At 44.5% G+C, this 13,185-nt stretch overlaps 1 protein-coding gene across 1 annotated transcript in view; it reads right to left on the bottom strand.

Annotated features, from left to right (window-relative positions):
• Window positions 1-2,196: 2,196 nt before the first annotated feature.
• UBE2K (ubiquitin conjugating enzyme E2 K) overlaps window positions 2,197-13,185 on the bottom strand; it is a 45,453-nt gene continuing 34,464 nt past the window's right edge. Inside the window, exons 5-7 of the mRNA XM_075420718.1 lie at window positions 12,389-12,488; window positions 8,702-8,830; window positions 2,197-8,345 (exon numbers count right to left, since the gene is read on the bottom strand). Of these exons, the coding sequence (XP_075276833.1) occupies window positions 8,271-8,345; window positions 8,702-8,830; window positions 12,389-12,488 (304 nt within the window). The 3' untranslated portion in view covers window positions 2,197-8,270. The remainder of the gene's footprint in view (window positions 8,346-8,701; window positions 8,831-12,388; window positions 12,489-13,185) is intronic.

Here is a 13,185-nt window from a genome sequence, read left to right as displayed (position 1 = left end):
TCGTTCACTGATTTATTGGAGTATTTGGCTCCGATGATGATTCTTTCCATTGAGCACTACTTGAGCTTGACCTTCCATACATGAAGTTGTGGCAGTAGCTTCGCTTTGCAGCAGGAGCTTTTCCCTCTCCTTTTCTCTTCCTGCTGATCCTGGGTTTTTTTGCCATGACAGTGGTTCATAAAACCGAGCTCAACGTGTCAGTGGCGCTTGGATGCAGCAAGGACAGCGTCTGGGAATAACACAAGGGCTTTTTTTGTATAATCATCTCCTGCAACCTTCGGGCACCAACTCTGCCGATGCACTGATGCAGCAGCTGTTAACCGAAATCCTTCTAAGGAGGGAGGGAGCTTTGACCTACTTAAAAAAAATTAAAACTATAATTCTTTTATTACGGGTCAGGCTGGGGGCAGCTTCCTTAATGTCCAAGCGGTTGCGAGTGCGGCAGCAGCTGGCAGAGTGGTGATGGCGGGACTCCACTGTGGCCTGGCGGGAGCAGCTCCTCACCCGCCTTCTCTGTGTGTGTTGTGTCCGACCACCACAACCCCTTCCCTGGTAACCACGGGGTGCTAGATACCTTCTGGCCATTTTGTGGGCACTCCCAGAGCTATGGTTACGGGTGGGTGCCTTCCCATTACATTTACCAAGGCCCACTCGCCATCTTGTTCAGAGCTCAACAGCTCACGTCTGTTTGCTACTTGGTCGCTCTTCAGCCTTGAAATCCTGTACCGGCCCTCAGAATGCTTTCCTCCTCCGAAAGCCCACCGACCCCGTTGTGCCCACGCCCCTGCCCACCTTCCCTCTGTCCAGGGAGCTGCCCCACACGCCAAGGAAAATCCTCACCTCTGCCAGGGGAGGGAGGGAGGGTTCCTGCTCCTATGGCAGCGTTTTCCCTGGGGATGCTTTTGGAAGCTGCCCAAAGCAGTCGGCCAAGATGGGATCAGAATTTCATTGGAGTTGGCATCGTTGCGCTGCTTTCTTTCCAAAACGTTGTGCCTTTAAGCCAAAATGGTGGGAGTTTGGGGCTTCTTAAAATTATTTTTTACCTTTTTGCTATGAAGAGGGCTTTGTTGTTGCACATCTACAGGCTGTGGCCCTTTTGAACCTGCCCGTCTGCTGCTTTCGCGGAGGCTTTGCCAGCCCCAGCCCTGGGATGCCACGTGCGCGTGGGCAGACAGCAGGCCAGCGCGGAGCGGCCGGGCAGGCCCGCTGTCCTCCACCTCTTGGCCACACGTTGCCCGACGCAGCCCAGCACACCATCTGCCGCCTTGGCCAGGAGGGCAGCTCGCTGGCTCGCGCTCCGCTCGGTAAACCACCCGGGTCCTTCTCTACCACGCTGCCTCCCCGTTGCCCCAGCACGCACTGGGGCCTGGGGTGGTTCCTCCCCAGGTGCAGGGCTCTGCACTTCCCCTTGCTCAGCTTCTCCCAGGTGAGGAGAAGGGCAAATGAACAATATGGAGAACTGTCTCCTTTGTTCTTAAAAACCTTTTGGGGTTTGTTTTTTCTTCACCTCTGCATCATCCGACTCAGTGACCCTCTGGTAACTAATTTGTCCATACATGTCTGCTCCTAAATAGCTCGCTCTTCTGCCACGTATGGCCCGAAGACAGTTTACTCCGGTATGTTTGATGTGGTGCAGACCATTTAAGGACTTGAATGTGGCCGATGTTCCAGGAGGGACTCTGCATGCCCAGCACAAGAGGGCGACCAGCCCTCCCTCACGCCCCATTCCCCTCGGGGAAGTTCAGACACAGGCTTTGTTCCTCGGCTTTACCCCTTTCACAGTAAAAGCTGTAAACAGGAAGGGTTTTCATACCCTTTGAACCAGCAGCTTTGGCTCCTCAGCTGTGGGGACCTTCTCCAACAGGATCAGCAGGAGCCTCGACTACTCGCTGCCCATCGTGCTGTCACGCTGGCGGCTGGGCTGAGAGGTGTTCTGGGACAGAGGAGGAAAGGAAGAGCCCAGGGCAGGGACAGCCACACCTGGTAGCACAGGCAGCCCCATGCTGAGCACCTGGGGTGCTGAGGGGCCTGGTGGCTTAGGTAACATCAGCACCAAAGACCTTCTCTCCCAACACTGGACTCAAATTTTCTCCTCGCCCTCCCAGCCCATTACCCTTTATTTTACACCAGGCTGTCACAAACCCACCTACAGACTTTTACATATTTCAACACAAAGCAGCCACCAAGTGAAGCAACGTAATTTATTTGACATTATACCAGACATGGATGCTCCAGACCCAGACTCGACCTTGGAACAATTTAAAACCCTGGCTGTGCTGTAGTGGCAGTATCAGAGGGACCTGCCCAAGAGGTAAATGTGTCAGGGTTACAGCTATGGAAACAGAAAATCAGGTACAGGAAGAGTCGAGCCAGTAAGCACAGTCAGTCCATTTCAACTCTGAACTTGCTTCCAGTTTTACGGCACTGGGAGAAACTACAAGGCTCTACACCACCTTTGCCCCTGTTGCAGTATGGGGCAGCTCTCAGTTACTCATGCCAGAGTAGTCTCTAACTACAAGAGCCAGAGAATGCAGATTTTTTTTTTTTTTTTTTCGTTTTTCTAAATGAATGGGCAGCCTAAAAGCAGCAGCCCTCAGCTGCTCCCTCTCCCTCGCCAGCTGCCCTCTCCCCAGGACCCACAGCCGAGGAAGGGAACAGGGCAGCGTCCCCCCCTGCCCCTGGAAGAGCCAGCCACAGCTCAAGGAAAGGACGCAGCTCGCACTGCACAAAGATGAGGTGAGCACACATGGCATGAGAAAACCCCCAGAAAGGTTTTTCCTCTACACGTTACCCCCTTTGGTCCCTCAGACAGAGCCTCCGAGAGGAGATGGGAGGCCTTGTGCACGTACCCTGTATTTCTCAGGTGATCACAGGCGGCAGGCAGAGCTGAAACAACGCACGCTGTCATGACACAGCTTGTATTTACACAGATTCCTTCTTCACAATTTTTTAATGCACATGGCGAACCCGCTCACCCCTTTCTCTCTTGTTACTGACATGGAGGCAGCAGACCCTGTAATCTCAGAACAATTTGAATTACTAGAAATAAAATGAAAACTGTTTTCAGGGAAACATGCATTTATTGTTAAGCATTCCCAGTGAAAATCAACATCTTTTAAAATGTGTGTTTATTAAAAAAATCATTTGTGTACAAAATGTTTGTGTAGCTTTTATTTTCAAGACAAAAAAACCCCACGGATGCTGCATTCCAGCCCAACCACTCCTCCAGTACAGGAAGGCTGACGCTCAGGAACCAACCTCCTGCGATAGTTTTTCTTGTTAATTTCTTTTTTTTTAAATTAGAAAAGTCAGAATCAAGGGTATAAAAGGTAAGTGAAAAGCAGGGTTCTGCAACAGTTGACATGAGCATTTGTAGGACGGCAGCCTCCTCCAGACACCCCAACGGAGCCCCAGGCGGCCGTGGAACGGATGAGTACAGCGTTCTCACAGCACACTTCCTCGGCTGCCGAGTCCCACACCTTAACTTACGCTATGGGTGAACGGCGCAGCACCATAAGCGACCGGCTGGCTCATCCCACGCCTACGAAGCAGGTAGCAGCAGAGCAGGCCGGTCGCATCGCGTCGCATCACACCGCGGCACGGTGCGGGCGTCTGCCCCAGAGCACTGCAGCTGGGGGAGGATGACCACGCAAGCGGGAGGATGCCTTGGGGACAGCTGGTCTCGTGAGGCTCACGACCAACCAGCTGGTGACACCAGCACCACAAACGGGAAGAGGGAGCTGACGTGGCTCACCGATGGGTTTGGAATAGAGCAGAAATCTATCAAGAAAGCAGCGGTTGCCCCTTTGCCTCGCCATAGGAGAAAGCTCTGCCTGGAAAATGAGGATGAGAACAGTGGAGACACCTACGTGGTCTTCCCAGAAAAAGCTTTAGGCACCCAACGAGCATCTTTACTTCCATGCTTTAGTTCCGCGACGCACAGACCGTAGGATGAAGCACACTTTCGCTGTCTGTCGTGGAGCCAGTCGCTCATCAAAGCCACAGAAAAGCAGCCACCTGATCCCAAAGCAGTGGCCGCGCTCACCGAGATGCTTCTCTGCAACTCTGGCAACACAACAGAGCAGGAGAGGACACCTCACCGCCTCGCTGCACCAGCTCATCAGCAGGTACCAAGCCAAACTAACTTTCACCGCTAAATTACTTCACATCTCCCCCCGCTTTGGGCAAGGCTCCCAGCCTACGCTAGCTTCTGCTGGTCCCTGGGAAGGACGCAAGGGGGACGCGCACCGTTGGGTTCCCCCTGTGCTGGCAATGGAACGCTTCACAGTATGTGACCAAGGCAGTAAACAAGAGCTCTTGCTTTCGTTTCCCCCTCCCTCCCCTTCTCCTTTCCCCAATTCAAGGCGCAATCCATATGCTCTGAAGTTCCTTAGTCTGATTCACAGCTGTCAAGCTTAAATTTGCATAGTTTAAGTGTTTCTGTTGCCCACACCATGTAATGCAGATTTGGCATTGCAAGGTAAGCTGCTTTCTGGCTATTTAGATCCTCCTTCCAGACAACAAAAATCCTCTATTCCTTGTCAGTGTTCCAATACTAATTTACTTGGAAAACAGTTAAATACAGTGATAATAAAAAAAAAAAAATCCAACCCAAGACATAATCCTACACCCTTAGTACCCCATTGCTCGGATAAATACTACCAAACCAATTACAGTCAAGGCCCCATGTACTCTGTGGCAAGCTCTTTTTTTTTTTAAAAAAAAAAAAAAAAAAATCAATCAAGTTTGGAATTTGCAGAATGTATAGCACCGAGTGCTGCATCTTTCCAGAAGGATATGTTCCTAAGATTTTGTCTCCAGAAGGTACCAGTTTGTCATAGCGAGAACACAGCTCGGCCGTGGAAGCAACGGGAGGGAGCTGTGAATTTGGAGGGGGGGGGGGGAATACAGCCAGGGCCTTTGGCACTCATGGGAAAACGGAGGCGCTGAGCACCAGCAAAGGGCGTTTCTCTCCCTCCGAGCACAGCTGTGCTTCACCCTTCGAGGAACTGGGCGAGACAGAAGTTCCCTGTTCCCCACGGACAAGCCAAGGCGGGGGTAAACCACTTTGCTGGATGCACATTAAAAGGTTCGGCGGCGAAGTCTGAGGGATGCTCTGGCAGTCAGCAGGCGCCATGACCAATACCTTCTTTATAAAGACGGGGCCATTCACGACATCGGGCAGATATCAAAGATCTGCAATACAGACAACACCTCTGCTCTGTGCGTATATTGGCGCATCGCGCACCAGGTAAAAGATCCCACTTCTGGGACAACAGTTAGACTTCAAAATTACTGTTTTGAGCTGTCTTCTTACACAAGAGAGGAAGACCAAGCAGGATTTATTTTCACTTGGAAAGCAACTGTACCCATGTTTTATGCTCTTACATAAAGCAGTGAACGTGCAGCCTGAGTCCGCAGCTGGACTGGACCGCATTGCAACTCCACATCTGTGAGGGCCCAGAGCCCTGAATATAGCCGTGTTCCGTCACGCAGAAAACAGAACTACCATTTTGTATGTACAAACTCACAATGATCAACTGAGCACAAACAGCAAAATTCCCACAGCTCAGCCCCAGCTGCAGTTAAACTAACCTCGGACAACATCATCCCTATATTCAACTCTGATAATTACCAAGAATACAAAAACATTCCTTATAAAGGACTTGCGCACGTCAAAATTCAGAGGGACCTCAGACCGCAGATGTCTCCTTAATACTGGGCCACGTTTTCCTTCCCAGCTCCTTTCTCGAGAAGCTCCCCTCCTGCCAGCACCTGAGCTAACATCAAGGTATCTTCGCAACCAAGCGCACGGACGGAGGGCAAAACCCAGTGTCCATCGTCTATGCATAAGGGGAAAGCGGAGGACGAGCGTTTTGCAGCAGAGAAGAAAATGAGGTAACTTCGCGAGAGAAGCAGAACTCAACAGGGCACTGTTGCAGAGGTGACCATGCTCACCCAGGAGCTGTTTTCTCCCCCTTTCCCTCGCTTCCTTTATCCCTTCACATACTGCTGGAAAAACCCGCTGTTCTTAGGAGACTAATCTTAACAAAAGACACGTTCCAAAGCCCATAACTGAGAAGTCTTATGTCCCCGACAATGATTTCCAAGTTCCTTCTTCTGATAAATAGCAGCGAAGAACAAGGGAAAAGTAGTCAGCAATTTATAATTACCACCAGGGTAAAAAAAAAAGGTGTTGATATAATCAAGAAGTTCTTAGCCTGTATAACAGAAAAGACAGCAACTTGAGGTTAACACAAGTGGCATTTTGCCACAGTTTCCTACCGTCCCTGGGTTTCACCTAGCAAACCAGCTGGACAGTAGCAGCTTCTTGTTAAAAAAAATAAATAAATATAAGGAAAGACAAAACAACTCACTTCCTTTGGCATCATTGCAAATGATTTACACTAACTCAAGAAAACCGATCACTGACTACACCTTAAAGAGCAGTAAGTATAAAGACTAAGGAAATGCATTTAGTATTGCACTGATATGAGTTCAAAGTATTTACTGTCCGTGCCCCGCAATGTTTTAAGTTTGGACACGTCGGACAGAGCAGCACAGGGAACACCCCTGAACCAGCCAGGTCTCCACAGCTCTATTTGCTGGTTCTGTTCCCCTACCGCTCTGCTCCAGATATTTAACAGATACAAGAACGTTCCCAATTTCCTCCAGTATGATTTATAAACAGACTACGAAGTGTGAAACCATTTCAGCTTGTACTTCATAGCTCCAGAAAAACCCCAGACAGACATATATTTCCCCACCCCATTAATCCACGGTTTAGGAGAAAAACAAAGTCTTGTGGCAAAGACTGCTTATACAGTACTTCATTATCCACAACCCCCACTCTCTAGTCTCAGGATTTCTCCAAACTTGTCACATATATTCTCAAAAGTTAGCATCATATTCACAAAGACATTACAGCTCTCTTTAAATAGATGTACTAGTGTTTGAAGTTGCAAAACTAATAATTTTCAAGCTTTTGCACTTGGGATGAAATGTCATTTTAATACGAATAAAAGGACTGACTGTATGTACAAGCCAAAATAAGATTTCAGTTCTCGTTTATCAGAAACATCAATCCAAAAGAAAGCTAAATTGAGAACACACTTCTACTTCTATGCGCATTTGAAGTATGTACAGGAAAAACACCAACACAGCCTCCATGTGTCAACTAGAGAAAAACGCAAGCAAGGATGAATTTTAAAGTACCTGGTAAGCAATCCTTAAATTGAAGCCCAAAATAAAGCTAGAAAACCGCTGCAAGACACAGCTGATTGCATCATATCAAGTACTCAAAGAAACTTTTTTTTAATTCTCAGTACGCTGAAGAATCAGCTTTTTCTTCCTTCAAACCCAGTGAAACCATATTATCCAGAATATACCAAAGAACATTTTACATCTATTTAAGACAAAAAAAAAAAGAAAACCAGCTCCATCTTTTTGTGCTACATTGAGGCACACTCCTTACAAGATTGTGTAGAAAACATGATGGATGAAAATCATTGCTGATAATTCAAAATATATTTCTTAAAGGGGAGCCTAGACTACTGCAAATGGCACACGTAATACCCACAGATGATGAAACGTGATCTTAGTGAGGGTTTTCAGCCGTATGACGTAAGGGAGAGGAGAATCAGGTTTCCCAATTAATAACCTAGAAAGAAACTGGTTCTGAATAGGTCACCATTTGGAACTTTGGGTAAGTCTTGAAAGTCTTTCAGGAAAAAAGTTCCAAGAACACTCGAGTATTTCCATGGTGCTCTCTTCAGCGACCCTACCTAGTATGTCTATTAAGTACAAGCATGCAAATATAGGTCAATCCACAGGCACATAGGATCCATGTTAAAAACAGTAAGATAGCTGTGATGAGTGGCACCAACAGTTTTGATGACTAACACTCAAAAATGTTGCTTTCTGAATTACTAAATCAAAATCCTGAAGCAAGTTCCTGCTAGTCTTCGTCACACTGCTAAACATTAAAGTAGGCATGTTTTTCCCCCATTATTATAGCTGAGCTCAAAGAATTTTTACAATATTTAGTAAGAAAAAAAATTAAAGTATTTCCCCTTTTTAAATTTACACAGACGTTTAATTAGCTTTATTTACAGAGCGGTTTTTTCAGTCTCCAATAGTGCCTAGATAGCATCATCAGGCAAGAGTGCCAGTTTTAAAAGAGAATCTATATAGAATCCTAAAAATAACAGATGGTGATGCTCCTCCAGAAGGGGCAAGCTGGACTACCGAAGCAGCTCTCTCTACATGGCTCAGTTACTCAGGAGTAATTCTGTTGCAGTCTCTACATCCCACGATTTTGAAGACAAGGCCACTATTACTGCGTTCTGCAATGAGAAAACAAAAGCAATAATATATTTTCAGTGCGTGAACCTGCAGCTCCGAGAAGCGGAATGAAAAGTTCATAGATTAATCAGAACACATTAGCTTACCATTTGTTAAATCCTAACCAATAATTTATAAAAAAGCGTTTCAAAAGAGGCAGGTGGAGCCCAGAAGAGTTACTAATAACGTAGTATTTTAAAACTCCAGTTCTTAAAAACAATTAGTGAAACAGAATGATTAGACCTACAAAGACTGTGGAAGCAGCGAGTCTACTTTTAGTGTACAAATGAGTCCCTGTATTTATAAAGATACACTTGCCCTGCCCCTACTGAAAAATATTGAAGTTATATATACTTACCCTATCAAAGCCCATAGCACAAAGGTTTTCTATTTTTTTGGTGTATTCTGGACTAGAAACTGGTGCTCCAGCATACACATGTGCCCAAAGTCGAGCTGTCTGTTTAAACATTTCTGGATTTTGTTTGTACTACACAAAAGAGAGAGGGGGGAGAAGGGGAAAGTTAAATCAACTCAGCAATCCAACCAAAAAGCAAGATGATACAGCACATTCCAATCCATCATTTTTTATACAGTATCTTCAGCAGTGTTTCACACTGATCATACTGCTATTTTTGAAACAAAATTTGGAGGCCAGGATTACACAGAGTAAACCCATGCAAGATTTGATTTAATGCATTTGCCTTTAGGTTAAATTACACACTATAGGTACTTTACGTCTACAATCAGGTACTGCTCTCAATTGCACTGATCAAAAGTAAAGTAGCTATATTTAGCACAGCTACTGAAAATTTATATTCAGTGTGACAGAACATAAATTATCCCTATGCTAACATCTCCTGAATGTACATGCTGCATACTACTTTAATGTGTTTCTCTAATCACTTAAAAATATGCCTGGTTTTATACACCGCAAGTAGGTCTGCAGTTCTTCAGTCAGGACTGACATTTTACTACCAGGCTTCCTCCTGAGAACAAGGATATTGATAGCATATGTGACAAAAAAAGGGCTGAAAAATGGGTGAGCATGCGCAAAAAGCTAGGAAGTTGCAACTGTTTTCAAGCAAGCTATTATTTACCACAAAAAAAAAAAATCATGCAAGGTATGTAAATATTATTTTGCACTAATCTCGCCGCTGACCCGTTTTCTAACAAACAGAATGGACCTTATCACAGAGTTTTCAGCCTGCACCAAGAACTCAAAAGCCAAGAAAGTGGGTCATCTGTCATAAACTGTACTCAGAAAAGCAAAAAGAGTTTCCTATTTTAGCAACTTTTTATGTAATATCAAGTTTAAGTTTTCTGTATTGAAAAAATACACTCAACTCTTTCCCTTAATCATTACACTGAAACAAAGTAGATACTCCCATCTTTAGATCTATAATAAATTTTAGCACTCAAAAACAGGACAAGATACTGGGAAATACATTATTCAAATATTTAGATGCATTTTAAGGACAGAAACATGGCTGATTATCATTCTAAGCATTTTATTCATAGATAAAAACAATCATTGACTCTAAAAAACAGTCAAAGTGAATACTTTTTACTGCTGCACATTTCATTTTACCTCTCCTACAGCAGCACACACCAACTACACTGCATTGTGTACTTTGTACACCTCCCACTAATGCTGCTCCACATGAAGTAATTTGTGTATTCACTATCTGATTATTAATGGCACTGAAACAAACATGGGAGACAATCTACTGTTGGAAATAACTCACTGTGTTATAAATACAGTGGTCTGCAATAAATTTCTTTGGTTGTAATGACTAGAAAAGAGGAAGGATTAATTTGAGCATCAGCAGCATCCTGAAGTACTATATTCTTCTGCTCTTAAAAGATCTCCCCCTCCTTTTTTTTAAATTATTTTTGAGAACACTGCCAAGCCTAGAAAGCAACTAGCTGAAGTGCAAAGGATTAGTCATAACCACATAACTGCATTTGATTCAGAACTAGCTTTCAGTGTTCCATAAATAGAATTCTTTACTTAGGTATCTGTAAATAATCTAGCTTCTCACCCAATTGAGAACAGCCTAGAGGCCCCTTTTACTGCTGTCTCTATATCAGGACTTAAAAAAACAGCAACTAGTTGAAGTATTTTTGACAACAGACAGCTGGTGTCTGAAAATACTGCCATTATCCAAACAGGAGTCCTCCTTGTGTTCTCGCTGGGATTCACCTCAAGAGCTTGCAGAACACTGCCAGTCACCTGGACTGCTCAGCAGTCCAACACACAGTTTAGTAAACTAACATAATGAAAAATGAGCGTAGGGGATAACTAACTCCTTGTGAATTTTTGGTCTGGGGGGAAAGAAACCCAAATAAACTAAAAAAAGACCCCTCCACCAAGTAAAACACATGAAGGAAGTGGGTGTTTACCACTGCATCTCTCAAAGACCTTACAATCATGCTCTACTTACACACCCGTGCTTGTGACTCAAGGCCAAACCCCAGTACAGTTTTCACGCAGGTATCTGCGGGGAACACGAGAAACTGAATCCTCCCCACATGAGCCATGCCACAGTCCCACTGGACACATCCCCACAGGCACCCGAGAGGCAGCCTGGGAAACTGGCTCTCCAGAATCGAGGAACTTTCATGAACTTCTTGCCTGAGAAATACTCTTTCCAGCTCAAGTGCTTCTACAAGACTGTTACAATTCCCACACAAAATTCTACCATCAGGGCCAGAAAGGAAAACACTATTCTAGCTCTTTGTAAAAAGGAAAAAGTGGTTTTGTTTAATAAAGAGTGTGACAGCAAAGGCATGCATCTGGCAAGAGGAAACGGTGCAGCGACATGCCTGGTGGCCTTGCTGGCCTTTGCAACAACTCTCCCTGCACAGAGCGATTCAGTCTGACAGAACCGCTCGGGGACTTTTGTTCAGAGCAGCCTCAAAATACTGCAGGACCCCACAGTCAAGCCTTCTGCGCTCACTTCCAAGCACAGTAGTAGCAAACAGCTCTCCCCCACCGGGTGGTGCAATGGGCTACCTCCGATCCCCCACATTTCCCTCCAAATCCTGGCAGGTTTGGTAAGCTCCTAGTCTCTCCTCCTACACAGAACTTTAGAGGGAAGGAGCGTGCACTTTGCCACCCTACCCTGGAGAGTGCTGACTTACAGGAGATATGGACGAGATTGATGCTGGAAGAACCCTCCATTCGCTTTGTTCTTTTGTTACTGAAACACACCCTTACTACCAGCCCGTGGGGAAGCCAGGCCTGCTCCTTCTCCCCACAATGAAAAGGAAAACACTGGACACGTACTTGGGGCTTTGCTGAAAATTGTCAGACTATTAAGTTATGGAATGATTGTTCCCATCCTTCATCAACACTTTAAATAGAACCATGTCAGTCCTGGTACGGCATTAAGATCCAACCGGCATCTTATTGTTATTACTTTTTGTAAGTTATTCCTACTGTCTGAAAAGTAACAAGCCCCGTTGCTTATAGAGTTCTACTGACACCAATTCAACCAGTGACTAAAACAGTTATCATGGGATGCTTCACCCTGATAAATGGCTCCTCAGAATTAAATGCAACAGTAATTAATCTGAAGTCACTATTCATAAAGTTTTGACATTCAACAAATACAATGCTCAACAACATTCACATTTATCTAGAAGAGAAGCTACACACCAAGCCAAATCCAATGAACATGACCAATTTAAAACTCATTTTCAACCAATACAACATTGCTTTTCTTATACAAAAAGCCTTAGATTTTAAAAGGCAAATTATACTGGAATTCATTTTACTATGTTGTTATCTCCTGACATTTCTGACAAGCTATATAAGGAACAAAACCAACAAAATAAACCTCCCGACGCTGTAAAATAACTGCTACTTACTCTGGAATCAAAAGGGTAAAGAGCACGAAACACCATAGCAACTCACACTTACTGTAAGGCCATTTTACAATAAATTCTTTAAAATCTTTATCTCCTCCAAGGTTTGGGACCTAATCCGAGTTAGCAAAGGTTACAGAAGCATTACAAATTCACAGTCAACTGAATATCTTACCTGGTTTGCCACTACTGCATCTTGTGGGTCGTCTGGTTCTGCAGCTGCCAACAATGCTTGCAGCGATAACAACACTGTTCTTAGAGTCATTGCTGCTGCCCTAAAATTAAAGATTTGAAAATTACTTTACCAAATATCATGCCTGTACTCACCTTTGCTGCTGTACTAGTATCACAGAAGACTTAAGATTACATGTACAGATTGTAGGTCTAAGAAAAGTAATTTTAAACTGCTGCAGCTTATAGGCATTGGAACACCATTCAATACATACATATTTAAATAGGGTTTTAAATGTGGACTTTCTTATTAACAATGCTTTCTTAAGCTTTGGGAAAATACAGTCCTTGATCTACACACTTGACCATGCCCAATTAACAGAATGCATTTAATCAGAGGGGGGAAGCCAATTTGAATTTCTGTCATTCTTCCTCACTACCAGTAACAGCACCTTGCGCAAAGTCTACATACTGAACCGGTAGCCCACATGTGCTCCCTCTGCTGGCATTCTTCATAGTGAAACAGCACATACAGAAATAGTGACCCATATTTTATATACTTGTGACAGACAAGGAATTTTATATATTGGATATCTTTTGCACTGCATCAGTTTTAAAATGACAGTTTTCAATAAAATTAAACAGTTTACACAGTGAATTACCACCGTAATAATAAAAAGGTTTGGCTATCACAGAACATGCAATTAAAAATATTATCTCAGCTTCCTCTCATTTCAACCCGACATGACTGTTAGAAGCAGGAACACATTTCGGCATCATGATGGTGCTGTGAAGTCCTTC

The sequence above is a fragment of the Opisthocomus hoazin genome, chromosome 5 (assembly GCF_030867145.1).
Source record: "Opisthocomus hoazin isolate bOpiHoa1 chromosome 5, bOpiHoa1.hap1, whole genome shotgun sequence".
NCBI classification, from domain to species: Eukaryota; Metazoa; Chordata; class Aves; order Opisthocomiformes; family Opisthocomidae; genus Opisthocomus; species Opisthocomus hoazin.
The sequence above is the reverse complement of the archived record's forward strand: the minus strand, read 5'-3'. Positions and strand labels throughout refer to the sequence as shown.